At 46.0% G+C, this 19,681-nt stretch overlaps 1 protein-coding gene and 1 non-coding gene across 4 annotated transcripts; both read right to left on the bottom strand.

The window, feature by feature from the left end:
- Nucleotides 1-205: 205 nt before the first annotated feature.
- Nucleotides 206-5,911, bottom strand: LOC123144661 (probable serine/threonine-protein kinase DDB_G0276461). 3 transcript variants are annotated; one of them, XM_044563863.1, is made up of 8 exons: nucleotides 5,709-5,911; nucleotides 4,356-4,880; nucleotides 3,756-3,921; nucleotides 3,618-3,668; nucleotides 3,173-3,355; nucleotides 2,959-3,055; nucleotides 1,074-1,777; nucleotides 206-838 (listed from the first exon to the last, which is right to left on the bottom strand). In XM_044563863.1, exons 2-8 carry the CDS (start codon nucleotides 4,817-4,819, stop codon nucleotides 497-499), a joined length of 2,007 nt encoding a protein of 668 aa, XP_044419798.1. In that variant the 5' UTR covers nucleotides 4,820-4,880; nucleotides 5,709-5,911; the 3' UTR covers nucleotides 206-496. The 3 variants fall into 3 exon arrangements, with proteins under 3 accessions (XP_044419798.1, XP_044419797.1, XP_044419799.1); XM_044563862.1 differs by having other exon boundaries at nucleotides 5,448-5,904; XM_044563864.1 differs by having other exon boundaries at nucleotides 5,444-5,904.
- Nucleotides 5,912-8,423: 2,512 nt separating this feature from the next.
- LOC123146478 (U12 minor spliceosomal RNA) lies at nucleotides 8,424-8,580 on the bottom strand. The gene has a single exon (XR_006472741.1). It is a non-coding gene; the product is annotated as a U12 minor spliceosomal RNA (small nuclear RNA).
- Between the last annotated feature and the right edge of the window lie 11,101 nt (nucleotides 8,581-19,681).

Consider the following 19,681-nt stretch of genomic DNA (forward strand, 5'->3'; position numbering starts at 1 on the left):
TGCTCAACCAAACTGTTCCACGCGTAAGTTTTGAGGGCTCCCGGTGCAGTTCCCTCGGTACTAAACATTGTAGCAGTGCTTGCCCTTACAATAATTATCAAGCCGGCCTTGAGCGCCAAAGATGTTTGGCTCTTTGCTCTGAAACACCGGTGTACATCCAGCTACGCAGCCCACACTGAGAGTAAGCTCAAGGAAACAGAGTAAATCAGCATACGGTCCTTTTCACAGCACAAGTTAAAAGGGGCATTTCCGCAGTTCCACATGGTACAAGGTACACGTAAATATACATATGTAAACATATAAATTTATTAACAAGGTACTTGACAAACGACCGCAGAAAACCAGACGTCCAGGTCGGCTCAAGCAACTATCAACACCCTTAAAATAACGAATTTTGGGCAGGCAACAATCACACCAAATCTCATCCTTTTGCAACTTGCAGAGTAGCCTGTGATTAGAAACAAGAGAACCGAGATTACCGCGTGCTGATGAGAAGCTAGAATCCGGCCCATCCTGATGGCTGATCTACTTTCTTCGCTGCCCCCATGCTCAATCTCTGGGAGGAACTCCCCTGGGCATTCGTTCTGTTCATCTGTGTTGCTGTCGCATTGCTACCCGATGATGTGCCGAAACCCCACGCATCAGGGGAAGGCCCTGCATTCGTGTTCCGTGTTAGGTTTTGCCTCCCATTGGTTGCATGGTCAACCTTTGGCCTGGTCTGAGCTTTTGCCTCAGGGAATGACTGCCATGTCTTGGCCTCAGAGCTGGGTGCCGAGGAGTTGCCTGAGAGCATTCCTTGCTCAAGTTCCCACACCGTTCCTTCAATCCTCTCCTTCCGCTACATGGATTGTAAGTCTCATGTAAGATGCTAGAAATATTCTTAAGACAAATGTGTTGTACTCCCTCCGTCCCATAATATAAGAGTGTTTTTGACGCTAGTGTAGTGTACACTAGTGTCAAAAACGCTCTTATACTACACTAGAGTCAAAAACGCTCACATTATGGGACGGAGGGGGTACTAGATATACATAGAGCAAGCACTTGTGTGCAAAAAAAAAAGATAGAGCAAGCACCTGGGATCCAAGTTCTGGCATCCTTGAGCTGACTTTACTTGAAGGCGGTGGTGTAGTCTCAGCAACAGTGCGCTTCAACTCTTGAATTTCTTGGCGCTGGGAGCGGCAGATTGCCGACAGCTTTTCATACTTGGCTGTCATCTCAGCCTTCTCCGACGTGGTTTTCTTCAACTGCTCCTTCAGATTGGACACTTCAGCTTCAAGCTCAGATGTCTTACCAGTAGCAGTAGTCCCTGAGTGCAGATTGTTTGCATCAAAATCTGTGACAAAACTGTTGAAGGGGTCGTTCCCAGATATAGTCTTGCTTTGTGGCTGTGATGCTTTATTTTTCACATAACCTTGTGGTTCCATGAAAAGATTTATGTCCGAACCACCCTTAAGTCCATTACTGGATACAGTGTTACTTGTTGTATTTCGCAAAGCCTGACCAGAATGACCATGCCTATCTCCAGGGGTAGTGGTGCTGATATCCACCCTACTTTGGTTATACTTTGATGAAGGTGATGGTTTAATTGGCTCCTCGTCAAACAAGGGATTCCTATTATCAGCAACTTGAGAACCCTGTGCATGTTGGGTCACCCAAAATGCACCTAGAGGTGCATCTCCGGCGTTTGCACTTCCATGAGATGATGAGTTATCAGATTGTTCTCTTGGAGGTGCAGGAGGGTTCCTTTTAGGCATCACATGTGTTCTTTTATAAGCACCTACACAGGCAAAACAAGATGGTGTTAGACAGCAACCAGTCACACTATCTCTTCTGAGAATATTTAGAATAAACAATCAGACTCAAATAGTAAATACTTTGTCAGTTTTGCTAAAGCACATCTAGATGTGCCATAAGTATTGCACTTCTACGCCCTATATCGTTGATCTTACGATAAGATTCGTGTGAGTATTTTCTTTTCCTTTTTATGCTTAATTAAGATACTTAGATGTGCAATAACTATGGCACATCTAGATGTGCCCTAGACACACCCATACTTTGTTCTAGCACGCAGTGTGCTGTAAGGTGGCATGTCAGAAAGGTTATGTGAAGATAAGGTCATTTCACAATACCTAACACATGACAGCGTAGTGATTGACCCAGTCAGATGCCACAGAAGTAGCTCATAAGACAATCAATACAAATATTACCATTAATTTAATACCCTCTAAATGGAATGATGTAAACTCTCGTATTAAACTGTATGGTACTACTCTACAACACCTGTAAAAATTATATAGATGCTTATATAACAATCTTATAATTAGGTGATGTGGGATCTATAAATGGCAGTTTCTACAATTATGAGGATGCGAAATGAGGACTTCTTACTTCATTAATAGACATGTAAAATTCCACTTCATCCAAAAAAAATTCTAAAGCCAAATTTATTAATGGCAGGCACTTCCTAATTTTAACCTCACAAAACAAAATATGACAGAATACATACAAAAATATGGAGTGATGCAAACATTGCATTTTTCTATTTCTGATAGGTCCATTTTTTCATGGCGCGTCAAATACAATCGTTGGAGTTATCCAATAAGCAAAAGAAAATTGTATTTATTAAATATGATCGCATACTCTACAAAAAATCTCGAAAGTCCAAACTCTCTAGGAAACACTGTCGTGTCAATCTGGTTTCCAAATAATAACATTGATGACTAATATTATAAATAGCACAGAGTGGGTTGTAACACGAGGGTATTTTAGTTAGCATAATGCTGCTAATCGAAATATTTAATATATTCAGAGAAGAAGTGAAGCACCGCTACAGTTTTCTACCAACAAAAGAAACAAACATGCCGATTCAAATTCTAGCCATTGCATGAATGAAGGCAAGACCGCATGATACAGAACATGTACTCTGCTCCTATGAATAGCATCTAAAGAAAACCTCACCATCGTCCTGCAAGCCCATAGAAATTGCCGCTGAAGCCCCATCAGGTAAACTCTTCTGTAACTCAAGAGGCAGTAGTTCGTTAACACGAAACCAGACCTGTCAATTGGATAAAATCTAACATCAGAAAAATGAAAACCATGCTTATTTGGCTCCTAAGACTACATGCAGCAGTCTATGACTAACCTAGTATCATGAAGATGAATGGCCAATCACCTGTGTGATATCTGGTCTGGCATTTGGAGATGCTTCCAGCATATCTTTGATCAGCCCTGTGACACTGGTGCTGTACTTAGGTTGTTCTGGAATGCGATAATTGCCATTAAGGACTTGCAGCTTCGACTCTCCATCAAACGCGGATTTGAAGTAGCATATTCTATAGAGAAGACATCCCAGGGCCTGCCAATTGTGGAATACAAAGTGTTGCAAATCACTTCAACATAATTTGGGTGCGAACATGTGGTTTGATAAACAGTAACTTTGCAGTTGAGGATTTAGTTGTGATCCAACAACCTAATCATTCTGTTAGACATCACTCAAGATGGGGCTAGTGTAATAATTAAATCGGAGAATATATCACATGCTAGTGTAATAATTAAATCGGAGAATTCCATTTGAGTATGAATAATGAATTTCACATGTTCATATGTTATGGACTTACCCAAATATCAACTTTCTCACTAATAACTTCTCTTCTGTAGAGATCCCACATCTGAAAAACATGAATGCATAAATGAGACCACTGCAGGCCATACAAGTAAAAAAATTGTATCCATCATGCCAAAAAGTTCTCATTAACCTCAGGTGCTCTATATGCCGGGGTCGTATGCTTCCTAATGATATCTTCCTCAATCCCCCTATCTTCTGGCTTGTCAAAGCATTTATGATTTGTTGACGTGCTTCCAAAGTCACATAGTTTCCATGCACCATCTAATCCAAGAAGTACATTTTCGGCTTTAAGATCCCTAAAGGAAGGAGGCAGAATGTAAAATCGTGGTGAATTATAAAACAATAAATGTACAAAATGGTTTGCAAAACTTCAAAGCAAGTCCCACACTCATACCAAATCTGAAACATTCATGCAGGTAAGAGTTACTTGCACATGGTATTTACTCACACGCAGAGAGCCAAGCTACAACAAGGTATATGGATTCTGTACTGCAGGCAAGAATAAAAAGTAGTACGGGCAAACAAATAGCAGTGTGCAGTTTACTAACGTACCATCACTCCAGAAGTTGCTAAGTAAACTTAAGTCTACTAATTAAATAATGAAACAGAACAACATAATTGTGAAGAAATCTGACTTGTTTTATTTGATAAAAATGCCTATCACTGATCGTTTCTATATAATGGGAATAAAACATGGATTCAATATCTGTAAATGACTGATTCCATGTACCTATGCGCAATTGGTGGTGACTGCCCATGCATAGCAAAAACCGCGTTGCAGACATCTCTGAATATCAAAAGCGCCTTCTTTTCCTCATAGTAACCAGTACCTCTGCTCTCCATCGCACTCACCAAGGACTTCTCGCAAAACTCCATCACAAGCAATGCCTCCTTTGTGCGGCCCATGTCAAAAACATCATGTGCAACCAGTGTGACGACATTGGCATGCCCTTTGAGGAGATTCATCACCTGGATCTCCTTCATGACAAGATCGAGCGATTCCGAGTCATTGCAAATGATATGCTTCAATGCATACTGCTTTGATGAGTGCAACGCGTCACATGCGAGATACACACAAGAGAAACCTCCTTGTGCAATGGCATTGCGTACTGTTATCTTCACATTCCTTACATCAATGGTGCGGCCTTCCAATCCAGTCTGTACTTTCCCCCCAAAGGGATTGAACCTCCGCATTCTCACAATAACCAGGACGAAATAAATGAAAACTCAGGGTTCAATACTTCTGCTAATGATTCTGCATAGATAAAAGAGGTAAAAAATGAAAATTCCGACGTGCAAAACAAGCACAAAGCCAAATATTTACTTTAAGAGAATAGAACATGATATTTGTCTAACAGTCTAAGAAGCCCACGAGTGAAATGCCCAATACTCTAGCTTCAACAGTAAGATTTCTTATGCACTGGCATCTGCATTAAGTGGTGAAAATCCTAGAATTATCACTTATAGGCTGATGTTTGGCATTCTATTTTTCTCCATGAGGCAATGCTCGACCACAAGCATAACCATCAGAATCAAGTGAAAACAAGGTGCATGATCCAACTTCAATCCTGCGTGTTTCCTATCCCTGGGTCCATAAGAGACCCTGAGAATTTCAGAGTTCTCCATCAGTTAGAAGTTAATCACTCGCACCCCGTCTTAACTGCAAAGGTCTTAAAATAACCGCTTGTCTTGGCAATGATCTAACTCAAATATGAACGAGGACAGACAAATAAGGCCGGATCTACATGCTGTGTCGAACTTATGGAGGTTAGTGTGGGTTCAACTGATCACTGGATGACCAGAAGTGGAAGCTCATACCTACCTCAAAAGCCAACGCCCAAGATCGCGATGAGGTGGAACGGGAGCGGCAGTGGCGACGAAGGCTGCAGGGGTTTGGGGTGCGAGGCGACGGGGGAGGCGCTAAGCTACGGCACGGCGGAGGCAGTGGGACAGCAGCAGAGATTTCATAGCCGCATTGGGTCGGATCGGAGCTTGGGTGGAGGATGGGCCATGAGAGGGAGAGGAAAGGTGCGGGATAGTGGAGAGGAGAAGTTGGTCAGATTCCAAGGAGGGAGGGGCGCACCTCTTAGATCGGAGGTGGCCTCCGAGAGGCTCGCCGTCGCCGTCAGGAGGTTGAGACCACAATCTCGTGCGGTGCGGGAAGGAAGGTATCTCCGCCTCCGCGTCTGGGATGCCTGGCGGAGAGAGAGACGGAGGGGAGGGAGAAAAGCCGCGACGTGGAGCGGCGGTGGTGGAGCAGAGGTGGCCTGTCACTTTGCGCTGTGCCCCGTGCGAGCGTGGTTACAAAATAGACTTTGGATACTAGTCGTGTTTATTTGGAAATTTTGTTCTTTTCCTCCGTTCTTTAATGAAAAATGCCTTGCTTTCAACAAAAAAAAAAAACAGATCTGCTATTAAGCAAACCATTGGTACAGAAAACCCCAAGAAGGGGGAATTCTTTGAAATCAATGGACCTATCATCTTCTTTCTCCTGGACCGGCAAGCCAGTCTATGTTATCTCTCCAAAAGTTAAGCTAACCAGTCTTCATTGTTCACGGATGGGAAATCAGCAAATGTCTTGGTCAAGTCAGGCCAAATAGTCGAAGCATTGCACTGAAAGATCGACACATCCAAGATTTCAACATCCACAATAACAAAAACTGGCAACCCTCATGTCGACACCGGAGGTTGCACTCACATGGGAAGAGGATATCTAAGGGGCCGACAAGCCTTGCAATCATAACCTCGCTAGCAAGAAAGACCAGTAGAAACCTATGCTAGCAAGGGATTCCACTACCATCCATGTCATAGTTATAACGAGGAGACAATTCGACTTGCAGTTTGAATTTCATTGTGGAATCAAACCATAACTTCATTGAAAATGTTGAGCTCATCACCTTTGCAACTGCCTACTGTGGTGGCTTCTCCTAGGGTCGCAATGTTGGGCTCGCCTTGCCTCTCCGGCAGCATGAAACAGGTAGGCCTGGGAGGCCTCAGTGCTGGCCTTAGTCATGACAGGTGGCGTGATGCTTGAGCTCAGCGAGCCAGAGATCTCCCAACCATAACCGGCTCTGGATTGACCGGCGATGGCAAGACCTCTCTAATTGACTTTGCCACAACCTCTTCGGTCGACTTCACCGTGTCTTCTTTGTTCGCCTTCACTAGGACTGCTTAGATGGCTTGACGATGTCTTCTCGTGTCGCTCCAAATTTTGTGTTGGGCTTGATTTATCTAGTTTGTATCCCGAGTGCATGTATGTGAACCCTCATGTCCTAGCCTAATTCTTTATTACTGTAGCTGCCTTTGTGATTAGTCCGGCAAACTAGATGTTTTGAGTTTTTTCGTCATAGTGTTGATATGATTGTTACTAGGAATTCTATAATCTGTATTAGTATCCCTCCCCGGAGTTGGGCATCTGCTGTCCACTCCAATGCCAAGCTGGTTCTCTAATGAGGACGAAATTTTGCAGCATGATACACAGGGAGATTCATTCACCGAAGCCAACATCTCTGTTGCCGGTCAAGTCGCCGCTGCCACCTCCCGTCATCATGGTTTCTTTGAGTGCTCGGGACAAAGGGGAGAGAATGAGAAGGAAAAGACCAGTTGCAGGGATAAGTGAAATGGGCTAATGGGCGTCTCCCCACGTTGTCTATATTATTGATAGGTGTGATCATTCTATCAAAAAAAATTTGGAACGTCCAACTTGTCCGAGCAATGCAGTATGTAACCAATAGGCCTCAAAACTGATGGCTTTCTAGAAAAACAAATAGTGGTAGTAAAATGGAACCCTAGTTCCAAATGTGATGTTTTTTAATAATTTACTTGGACAAGTACTAGTTAATGAGGGATGTTTAAAAAAGGCATCACGCATAATTCATGAGTATCGTACGGTACCATTTGATCCAGCGGCTACTCACTCGGTTGACGATTATGAGCTAAAAAATAAGTGTTTCCTTTGGATTTAATTGTTCATCCCAATTCTTTAGCTCAGGGCAGAAAAAAACTTTTGGATTGTTATAAGCAAAACTAATAATTACCCAAAAGTTCCTATATACTCTTATATTTTACTATCCTATTCGCTTCTATCTTTTTGATGTTGTGGTATGAATTAGGGCCGTTATGTATCAAAAACCGTGTTTGGTCAGTCAAACCTTGATTATTTTTGTTGGAACTATTGAGGCTTTATTTTATAGTTTTTATATGGTGGAAATATTGCTTTAGCAAAAAATAAAAATAAATTCCCTTTTGAAGCTCTTTTGTATACAAAAGGCCACTGAGTCACTAGGGAACCAGGCTACACAATATATTGTACTTCCTCCGTCCGGAAAAGCTTATCCCTTGAATGGATGGAGTACATAGTAAGAGGTTTGGGCGAACCAACCTGTGGTTGGATGGTTAGAGGGACAGTGATATTCCTAGCCCACCAGGGTTCAAGTCCTGGTGCTCGCATTATTCCTGTATTTATTTCAGTGGGAAGAGACGTTTTTGTCGACGACGAGGCACCTATGTTGACTTCGTAGATTTCGTAGATTTCGAGATAATATGTTGGCTCAGTCTATCGGAGCGTAAATCTAAAGATAATATGTCGGCTCAGTCTTTCGAAGGTGCTCATAGGGTAGGGTGTGCGTCTGCATTGTGTTAGAAAAAGTTTGAACCCCCACATTATATAGATTCCTAATTATATACTGGATAGAATGTTTAAAAAATAGTGACTCATTCTGTTTTTGTTCATTCACATGTTTCAAAAGATGCACAACATTATTATTACCAAGAAAATTTGATTTATGGTTTGGTGGGTAGGGAGGCCCGCACAGGCAAGTCCTGCAAAGTAAGGCAGTGTCAGTGCCCGCGCCAGCCTCTTTCCCCTACAAAAATTGCCGTGCAGGTTTTGACCCCGCACCGCGAGCGGCTCTCACCGCACCGCTTTGTTTTCCTTACTCATTAGTTTAAGGCAACATTCACCGCTAGCCCCGCACCCCATATATATACCATTCGTAGCTTCGCGGTGCCGCTGCACTCGGCGAGGTGGGATTATGCTGTGGTCGAGCCTTTCCTCGATTTATGATGGTTGCTCGTGCATGGCCCAGTCCATGGGTTGCTGGCTTGCTGCTGGGCCGGTGGAGATGTGCTTGGACGTTTGCTTTTCCCGAGTATCGCGCAGGGCCCGTTCGGCCTGCAACCTCTTTTACGACTTCTAAAAAATAAAGATATGTTACGACTTTTTTTTTGAGAGTTGACTTTTTTTGTTTTTGAGGGAATTCATTTGTTACGACTTTGGTGTTCGCCTTCTTGGGGTGGCCTTTTGTTCTGTTTGATACCTGGAGAGTGAAGAATAATAGCTTTGGTCTCAAAATGCTAGTACGCCGCTGGTTTATTTGCCTACAAAGCTACTCTACATCGTTATTTAGATTGTGCAACGTATCTGATGGACCTATTCTTCTGTAGTACTTTTTCTGTCGCATAGTATACTTTTTTTGTTACTATGTAGTGTCAAAAACGTTCTTATATTATGAGACAGAGGGAGTAGTTTTCACACACCGGTGGTTACTGCTGTACTTCGTCTCAGTGTGCAAAAAGTACAGAAGCATTTTTTATTAAAAATATTACCCGTATGCTTATTCTCTTTTGGGAATCCAATTACATGTTGCGTTGCAGATAATTAGCACCTCTCATTCCGCCCAGCTGCCCACCTCCGTTCCCCATTTGTCCTTCACTTACTTTGTTGCTCGCGTGCCCGACGACAGACGTGGCTCCCCTTCATGCAGTTGCGGCCCCGACCTAACCACAACTTCCTCTTCTCCCATTCGTGATCCGGCGGCTTGGGATTGTTCGGACTCTGGTCAGGGCGAAATCCCTGCATACTATGCTGGCAGCGGCGACACCCCCTTCTTGGAGGCGTTGTCACGGCCATTATCTGAGCCCCTCTTCAAAGATTAAGGGAAACCCTAGCTCCGGCTATCCGGATCGGATGGCAGTGGCGTCTCGGTGGCATTCTCCTTCATGAAGGCGTCGTCTTGTTTGCTTGTGGCGTCCTTGGGTCTTGATCTGGAGATTATGATTGTCTTGTTGGTTTGGGCTACTCCTCAGGATGGCGAGTTTGCCTGTGTTTTTCTCTATTTGGGCTGAGTATCCCCTACTTCTCTGCTCTGCGCACCATGTTCACGCCTATTGCGTTTATGTCATATGTTGTACCACATCTTGTACTCGTTCTAAACTTCTATCAGTGAAATGATATGCAAGCTTTGCATATTCGCAGAAAAAAATACTCAAATGTTGCTGCTGGAATTAGTTACAATAATTTCAATGAGATTTTGTTGTACGAAGCATTAGTTTTCAGTTTAATAATATGAGAACTGAAACTAAACAATTCATTTTATTTTTTACTGCATTATTGTAGAATATTTATTAGATATGAGTAGAATGCATGATGCATGTTAAGGTGTGCCTTTTTTCATGCATGATGACATAACAGGATAAGTTGCCATAGTTGCACGGTGAGAGAAGTGCATGCATGCTAAGATGGGTCTTTTGTTCTGCATGGTGACATCGTGAGTTCGCATAGTTGCATGTTTAAAAAATGTCCATCATAGAATAAAAAAATCTAATGGATTCATCGTGTGTATTTTTTAAAATTGAGCATGTACTTATACCTTGTTTGCTTGGGCTGCGGTTGAACAGGAAGCATCTGGAGCTGGTTGAAGTTGAGAAGATCAAAAAATGTGTTTGGTAATTTTTTTTAGGATGGTTGGTGAGGCTGTAGCTGATGGTGAAAGTCTATAATGCCCCTGGATGATGAGAACGTTATTTAACACTGATTTGACATGATTTATCTATTATATTGTATATTAGCTCAAATAAATGTTTCTTGTCTTAACCCAAACATAATTTTATTTTCACTGTAAAGTAATTATAACTAATAAAATTTGGTAGATTTTTTGTTTAAGGACTTCATTGATGACCACATAAAACAAGCGCCAGTGTTTTTCTTCAATGTGTACGAGGAATTTGATATGTATTTTCAACTAGTGTGGCTGACGGCATGCTAAGAGATTGCAAGATGCATAGAAGTTTTTAACTGTTTATCTTTTGTTGACTGATTCATGTTGCCACCTTTTTTATCCGGCGTTAGAGGAGTAAAAAGTCGATTTTACTCCTCTAACACGTAACTAACTGATCCCCGATCAGCTGTAAGGGAGTAAAAATTATATTCCGGCCTCAACTTTCTCCCCTAAATATACTTCACTGATACGTCTTCGATGTATCTATACTTTTTTATTGTTCCAGTATCAATCTTTGATGTTTTATATGCATTCATATGCTATTTTATATCGTTTTTTGGGACTAACCTATTAACCTAGTGCCCAGTGTTAGCTGTTGTTTTTTGCTTATTTTTTACTTTTCAGAATTCAATATCAAGTGAAATCCAAACGGAGAAACAACTTTGGATTAATTTTTTCCAGACCAGAAGAGACTCATGAAGGTTTGGGAGAAAACCCGAGGAGTCACCAGGGAGCGACAAGCTCAAGGTGGGTGCCCTAGGGGGTGCCCCTAGACTTGTGAGCCCCTCGTGGCACTTCATGACCTAATTTCACCTCTATAAATTTCCAAATATTCCCCGTATGCCAGAGAGCCACCCGAAACATTTTTTACGTTTTCCACGGTCGCAAATTTTTGTTCTTCTGCGATCCCATATGGAGGCCTTCTCCAGTACTCTGTCGGAGGGGGAATCGACCACGAAGGGCTTCTACATCATCTTTGATGCCCTACCAATGATGCATGGGTAGTTCACCGCCGACCTACGGGTCCATAGCTAGTAGCTAGATGACTTTTTTCTCTCTTTGTTTGATCTTCAATACAATGTTCTCCTCGATATTCTTGAAGTTCTATCCGATACAATCTTCTTCTTTTGCAGTGTGTTTGTTGGGATCCGATGATTTGTGGGTTTATGATCGGATTATTCATGAATATCAACTGAGTCTTTTTTGAATTCATTTGTGCATGATTACTATAGCATTGTATTTCTCTCCGATCTATCCGTTTGGTTTGTGTCGGTGTCAAAACCGGCGGATCTCGGGTAGGGGGTCCCGAACTGTGTGTCTAAGGTTGATGGTAACAGGAGACAGGGGACACGATGTTTACCCAGGTTCGGGCCCTCTCTATGGAGGTAATACCCTACTTCCTGCTTGATTGATCTTGATGAATATAAGTATTACAAGAGTTGATCCACCACGAGATCGTAATGGCTAAACCCTAGAAGTCTAGCATGTATGACTATGGTAATGAGTCTCTCCCCTTCCGGACTAAGTCCTCCGGTTTATATAGACACCGGGAGGACCTAGGGTTACACAAGGTCGGTTACAAAGGAAAAGAATCTACATATTTGGTCGCCAAGCTTGCCTTCCACGCCAAGGAGAGTCCCATCCGGATACGGGTGCGGCCTTCGGTCTTCATGTCTTCACAGCCCATCAGTCCGGCCCATGGCTAACTGGCCGGACGCCCGAGGACCCCTTAGTCCAGGACTCCCTCAGTAGCCCCTGAACCTGGCTTCAATGACGAGGAGTCCGGCGCGCAGATTTGTCTTCGGCATTGCAAGGCGCGTTCCCTTCTCTCCGAACTCCAAGATAGTCTCCGGACGTGATGATTGTATCCGGACCTGTAACACACTCCACACACAACCGCAGAGAGAATATAATATTCCATGGGTCTAATATGCTGATGACGTCATATCTGTCCGGTCGTAATTTCGAACCGTTGTTTCGCCTGTGGCCCCACGTTCCGAAACGTGGTTGTCATCGACACATCTTATCCAAGCAGAGATCGTGTCCCCTTATTAAGGGATTCTTTTATCGACACGGACGTGGGTAACCCAACCGCCTTTAGGGTACAATTCCTTGGGAATAGGCAAATTTTAAGGCTCGGGAGGAGGCGTTCGATATTATCGGCCTTTATAAAGGGGCATAGACCCGCCTTTCCTCTCCACGCTCGCTTCTTCCTCGACTCTTACTACCTCGAGTTCCAACACCCAGGTTTCACCCTCCGTAAGCCTCAGCCATGTTCGGATCCAGCCGTCAAGGCCGGTGGGTGGCTTCTTCTGTTACAGAGGAGGATATCGCAAAGCTTCGAGCGGCAAGATATCTGACCGCAGAAATCCTCCATCGGCTTCCTGCAGAGGGGCAGGTTATCCCTACCCCTAGATCCGGCGAGAGGTCGTGTTCGTTTCCCACTTCCTCCGAGGGTTAGGGTTCGCCCTCAATCCCTTCGTCCGGGGGCTCATGTTCTATTATGGGCTTGATTTTCACGATCTCGCCCCGAACTCTGTTCTTCTCATCTCGGCGTTTATCGTGACGTGCGAAGCCTTCCTCCGAACTCCTCCACACTTCGGCTTGTGGCTCAAGACCTTCAATGTGAAACCGCAAGTGATAGAGGGGGAGCAGGCGGAGTGCGGTGGTGCCTCAGTGAGCAAGCTTCCAGCGCGATTTGGCTAAAAGGATCCTTCAAAGAATCTTTCGACTTATGGCAGCAGGAGTGGTTCTATATCACCGAGCCCCGTGGTTCCAAGTGGGCAGCTGCGCCTGCGTTCCGATCCAGCCCCCCAATTCAGCTTGCATCGTGGATCAACAAGGGTTTGGACTGGGGATCAGTTGACGAGGTGCGGACTCTGCAAAGTCGCATCCGAAGCCTCATTGAAAAGGATATCAATATTGTCAACGCTATTCAGGTAATGCTAGTCCGCCGGACCCTGCCGTGCCAGCGACGGCCTCTCCGCCTATGGGAGTTTAACCCAGAAGGGCCATGGACTCTTCAGCACTTCTTCGGCACTACGCACGAAGGAATGTGGAAATTATTCTTCGGGAGACGAAAACAATGGCCGGACACCACCGAAGATACTGGCCTCGACTGTAACCATCCGGATACCCCGGTAAGTACTCATCCATCAAACACTTCATAATCAGATATCCTGTGGTAAGATACTGAGCAAACCATCCTTTTCCAGGGCAAGATAAAGAAAGCGGAACGGATTAGGTGTCCGACCCCTCTTCCCGAAGACTCAGCAAACTCCGTGTTAACAAGGATGCTGGCACCAGCGCCGTACCAGACGCCGATAGGGGAGGGCAAGGTGGAGAGCGAGAAGACCCGGGATGATCTTCGTTCCAGAGGTAAATCAGATACTGAGTCCAGAGAAATCGACACTTCTTCGCCTAAAGACAAAGGCAAAAGAGAAGCCAATATCCCTTCTCCATTCAGGAGGAAAAGGGCCGCCTCCGATGGTTGGGAGGGGCAGTCTCCTAAGAGGGGCAAGATGCCACCGTTGAGCAGCTCGGATTTGGAAGGCGACGCCGTTGAATAGCTCCATCATGAGGACAAGCCCTTGACCAAACCATAAGTGAATCCGGGGTGCTTTGATAGCGTCCCGCTCCTTTCCTGTTACCGGAGAGTTACGTAACATGCCTGTGTATTTTTACAGTTCGGCACAGAGTTTTGCTGGGCAATCCTCTTCTTCGGGAGATCTCCTCCCAGAGATGATGGAAAGCGAGACGCCTCCCCCGACCTCCTCGCCCAATAAGGCGGACGACTCCGAAGTGTCATCTCGGAGGGTTTTTCTTGATCAACAAGCTGTGAAGGGGATGAAAGAGGCAGTACCCGAAGGCGGACCTCCGATCGTCCGGGATTTGGGGGCCAATAATGAAGGCCCTGGACTGTCCGGTTTTCAGCCAACGATGACTCTGGAGACGGGTGAACGGGTTCCTTCAAAGGATGGTCGTGCTTCTACAGCGGCTTCCGGAGACCCGGCAGTGCTAGATATATTGCGGGATATGCTGCGACAAGCATCTGTCTCGGAGGAGCAGCGTACCTTGATGGGCATAGTGGTTGAGAAGATTCTGTCCGCGAAAAGCGGATTGAATGAAGCCTTCATGATCCTGCTAAAAGGCTTTGAGGTTTGTGATGTAATGTTTTCGATTATATTTTATTTGCAAAGATGCACCTGTGTATAGGTAGTAGCCCTTGAGACTTGGGTTGGCTTCCCATGGGAGGTGAACGGAGGATCGAGAAGAAATATTCAAGGACTAATCTGATTAACTTGAAGACAGGCTGCTTCTCCCCTGGCTACTTCCCAGAGTATGGATATTGCCGAGCTGCAGCGGAAGCTTGATGTGGCAGGGGATGACATTGCGTTAATCAATATGCGTCTTGACGAGTCGCAAGGTATGTATTCGGGGCAGTCCCCTCACATACATTATTGTGGTATAAGCATGGCGCTGAAGGTTGTATACCGGAATATGCATGACTGCAGATGGTGCTGCCGCCGTTGAAATTCTTCGGGCGGAGCTGGCCCGGGCCAAGGAGCAGGCCCCGTTTAGTAATGCGGCTGCCGAGAAGGCATCGGCTGAGTTAAAAGCCAAACAAGCTGCTCGGTGCCAAGACGAGGAGAAGATATCCACGATGGCGCTTGAATTAGAAAATGCTGCTAGCCGCTGTGACCTTCTTGAAAAGGAAAATAAAGCCAAAATGACTGAACTTGACAAGGCCTTACGAGAGGCGAGAGAAGCGCGGTCGTAATCCACAGCGGCCCGCGAGGAGATCCGGCAAGCTGGGGAGATTGCGGCCGGTAAGCCCTTTTTGCTACAGGCTAAGTTCGGTGACCCGAACTATGCTCAGCTTAATTAAGTATGGAGTTCTCCGGATGAGTTTTTAAACTTGCCGAAGAGTTCTTCCGATGCGGCGCAATTTTATCAAGCGCGAGAGGGGTATGCAACGGAGAAGCTTTTTTGGTCACAGTTTGGTGCGTCAAAGCGCCCTCTGTTGCTGAATGAACAGATGTCTCAATGGGCCGAGCTTCATAGGATATCCGGCGCTGCCATGAAGAACGTCATAATCCGGCTGTGGCAGACTGAGCCTGTTCTGAATAGCTACTTCGGCTTGGTGTAGCGGCTCGTTGATGCGGTGCCACGTATCGATGCTATGAAGCGGTCGTCGTGCATTGAGGGTGCACGGATGGCCTTTGCCCGTGTCAAGACATTCTGGGGAAAGATGAAGGCCATCGATGTTGCGGCGAAGAGTCCACCCAAGGGCAAGGACCGTCACGCACTGGAGCTTTATTTTGAAGACGTCCTAGAGGCCGCCCGCTTGATAGAGGGTCAATGCTCGAAAGATATAATATTCGAGTGAATTGTAAAGGATAATTTTATAGTTAATCTATTTTTATGTGTTGCTCGAAAGCTTATGGTCCTCCTGTGCGGCTGTTTTAATATAATCTGAAAGTTTTCCAGCCGTCGGCTTCAGCCCCCTCGTAGGAAGTACGGGGGTGTTCGGAAAAGCATTTAATCACTCTTGATCCAACGTCTTGGTCCATGAAGGAGGTGATAATGCAACGAACTAGGCAATCAGACTATAGGGCGTTAACACTTTCACTTAGCCATAGGAGTTTTATAGGGGGGCTACGATATAGCCCCTGGTATGTGTACGGCTTATTCCAATATGGTGCGTTACATATATGACCTGAAAAAAGGTCCTTCGTTTGATACGGAGGGAATCGCGATAGATTCCGATAAGTCATCGAGTGGTTGACCAGTCTCTCGCAGCATCATGACAGCCAGTTTTCAGTTTTCTCTACTGAGGTGCTTGACCAGATGAACCGGAAGCACAATCGCAGTAGTTCTCCCTTTACTACCCTAGTCGATAGAGCGAAACGTAAGGTAGCAAGCATAGGAGCCGGGCAACCCAACCATTGACCCAAGACATGATTCGAAGCTGATGCATATAAGGCCAAACTCGCGACGCCGAAGTACGCTGTAAAGCTGTTCGGACTTTTGTTAGCAACTCATTTGTTCCCATACCGAGCCCCTGGCAGGTTATGCCGAGGTATATCTATGAAACAACCATAGGGGCCATATTCATTGGCGAAAAAAAACACGAACGATTAATTCAGATAATGTTTACTCGGACCTGAGTGATATGCCAATGATTACTTTATATATAAAGACCCCAACCCGGCTATTTGACATGCCTGGGGTCGAAGGCGAAGGAAAAAGGCATATTCAAGGCTTGAAATAAAGAGTGCGGTCTACAAAAAGTTAATTTGGACCTCCTGTCGCACTTCTGCGCCGCCTGTCCTCGGCGAGAGGGAATCCTTGACGGGAGTAGCCCCTTAGGTGAGTGTAAGGATCCGAACTCCGACCTAGTCAGTTTAGATGTTTGTCCTTTGTGTCACCAGCTTGTCCGTATTGTGCTTCCGCCAATGCCCATGGTATTTTAAGTGCGTAGTGATGTATACGCGGTGCAAATTTTGCGGGTATATGAGGTGGGCAGCGGAAGCCGGACTGCTATTTCCGCTCCGGGGTTGATCGCTCCTCAGGGGGAAATTGCTTCTGACCCCCGGTATTTGGTTGGTGAACCTCTCCGTCGTCCCTATCGCCTGGCGGCCTCCTTCCCTTGTGTTCGGCGTTGAGCTTGCCAGCCTGCTTGAAGACCCAACAGTTTTTGTTGGTATGATTAGCTGGTTTATCGGGGTGGCCATGAATCTGGCAGGGTCGGTCCAATATCCTGTCTAGGTTGGATGGTCCTTCTCGGTTCGCCTTGAATGGCTTTTTCCGTTGACCGGGTCTGGGATTGCTAAATCCGGCGTTGACCGATGTGTCGCATGATCTTTCATTATCATTACGATTGATGTGTTTGCTTCGTCGTGGCTTGCCATTGCCGTCTTGGATTTCGGAAGTGCCCGAGTCACCGGCGCTGCTGCTTCTACGAGCGAGCCAGCTGTCTTCTCCCGCGCAAAAGCGGGTCCTTAGAGCGGTAAGGGCTGTCACGGATTTAGGTCCTTCTTGACTGAGGTGGCGTGCCAGCCATTCATCCTGGACGCTGTGTTTGAAGGCCGCAAGGGCTTCCGTGTCCGGGCAGTCGACGATTTGGTTCTTTTTAACTAAGAACCTAGTCTAGAGCTTCCTGGCCGACTCTCCGGGCTGTTGGACAATGTGACTTAGGTCATCGGCATCCGGTGGCCGGACATATGTTCCTTGGAAGTTGTCGTGGAAGGCGTCTTCCAAATCTTCCCAGCTGCCAATAGAATTTTACGGCAGACTGTTTAACCAGTACCGAGCTGGTCCTTTGAGTTTTAGTGGTAGGTATTTGATGGCATGAAGGTCATCTCCGCGGGCCATGTGGATATGGAGGAGGAAGTCCTCGATCCATACCGCGGGTTCCGTTGTTCCATCGTATGATTCGATATTCATGGGTTTGAACTCGTCTGGGAATTCATGCTCAATTACTTTGTCTGTGAAGTAGAGAGGGTGTGCGACACCTCTATGCTGGGCCACACTGCGGCGTACCTCCGATGGAGTCCATTTGCGGTTGTCGGCCCGGGCGTGGCTAGGTTTGTCACGTCCGAATAAGTAGCCGTCTTCGCATGTCGGGGCATGTCCTCGTGATCCGTAGATCGATCTTGCGTGTCCTGCTCTGCTATCCAAGTCCTGTTGAAGCTCGTATGTACAATCCCGAGCTGTGTTATTCTTGCCTTTACGGTGAGGTGGGGTGGTCTGGTGTTCGGCTTGAGTTGCCGCTTTATCCGGACCAAGTTGTGTTCGACCTGCCGCATTGTGCGATGATGGTACGGGCTCCAGCGCCTTGTCACCGCACTGAGGTAGCAATCCCAAATTCCCCATCATCAGCCCCTAGTTCGAACCGTACATAGTTCGGCTGTGAGTCCCCAGCCAGGCACAAGTTCTTTAATGAGTTTAGCACATCGCCCAAGGGCGAGTGCTGGAAGATGTCTGCGGCGCTGAACTCAAAGATCGATAAGCGATCCAGTTCGGCGTCCGCGGATGCGCATGGCTCGGAATTTATGACCAGAGACGAGTTCGGAGTTCTGGTGACAAAGACGTTGTGTGACTTTAGGTCTATATTCGGCTCCAACGTCGTGGAATCCGCGGCTTCCGTGGTGGGGTTGAGCCTCCCGTACTTGGTTGGTGCAATATGTTCCGGATCTACGGCCAGAGCAGTTGCAGGAGCAATATCCTGGATGCGGCCTGATGGCAGATTTAGGTCATGTTCGTCGGGGTGACTAGGAGCGATCGCCGCGGTCTCAAATCCGGCGAAGATCAAATCTCCACGGATGTCCGCGACGTAATTCAAGCTCCCAAATCTGACCTGATGGCCAGGGGCGTAGCTGTCGATCTGCTCTAGGTGGCCAAGCGAGTTGGCCCGCAGTACGAAGCTGCCGAACACGAAGATCTGTCCGGGGAGGAAGGTTTCTCCTTGGACAGCATCGTTGTTGACGATTGAAGAGGCCATCAAACCTTTTGAGGACAGCTTAGTGGAACTCTCAATGAAAGCACCAATGTCGGTGTCAAAACCGGCGGATCTCGGGTAGGGGGTCCCGAACTGTGCGTCTAAGGTCGATGGTAACAGGAGACAGGGGACATGATGTTTACCCAGGTTCGGGCCCTCTCTATGGAGGTAATACCCTACTTCCTGCTTGATTGATCTTGATGAATATGAGTATTACAAGAGTTGATCTACCATGAGATCGTAATGGCTAAACCCTAGAAGTCTAGCCTGTATGACTATGGTAATGAGTCTCTCCCCTTCCGGACTAAGTCCTCTGGTTTATATAGACACCGGGAGGACCTAGGGTTACACAAGGTCGGTTACAAAGGAAAAGAATCTACATATTTGGTCGCCAAGCTTGCCTTCCACGCCAAGGAGAGTCCCATCCGGATACGGGTGCGGCCTTCGGTCTTCATGTCTTCACAGCCCATCAGTCCGACCCATGGCTAATTGGCCGGACGCCCGAGGACCCCTTAGTCTAGGACTCCCTCAGTTTGGCCAATTAGATTTATTTACCTTGCAATGAGAGAGATGCTTTGTGATGGGTTCAATCTTGCGGTGCTCTATTCTAGTGACAAAGTAGGGGACAACACACGTATATGTACTATTGCCATTAAGGATAAAATGATAGGTTCTATTCATATTAGTTGAGTTTATACTTTGTCTACATCATGTCATCTTGCTTAAGGCGTTACTCTGTTTTATACTTAATACTCTAGATGCATGCTGGATAGC

Source organism: Triticum aestivum, chromosome 6D (genome assembly GCF_018294505.1).
Source record: "Triticum aestivum cultivar Chinese Spring chromosome 6D, IWGSC CS RefSeq v2.1, whole genome shotgun sequence".
Taxonomy (NCBI): Eukaryota; Viridiplantae; Streptophyta; class Magnoliopsida; order Poales; family Poaceae; genus Triticum; species Triticum aestivum.

What these genes read in the sequence shown, in the direction of transcription:
- LOC123144661 (XM_044563863.1), bottom strand. Translation starts at nt 4,819, where the DNA reads ATGCGGAGGTTCAATCCCTTTGGGGGGAAAGTACAGACTGGATTGGAA. An exon ending in CCAGACCAGATATCACACAG is followed by an intron (nt 3,056 to 3,172) that starts GTGATTGGCCAT and finishes TCCAATTGACAG; the next exon opens with GTCTGGTTTCGTGTTAACGA. An exon ending in TGCCAGAACTTGGATCCCAG is followed by an intron (nt 839 to 1,073) that starts GTGCTTGCTCTA and finishes CAATCCATGTAG; the next exon opens with CGGAAGGAGAGGATTGAAGG.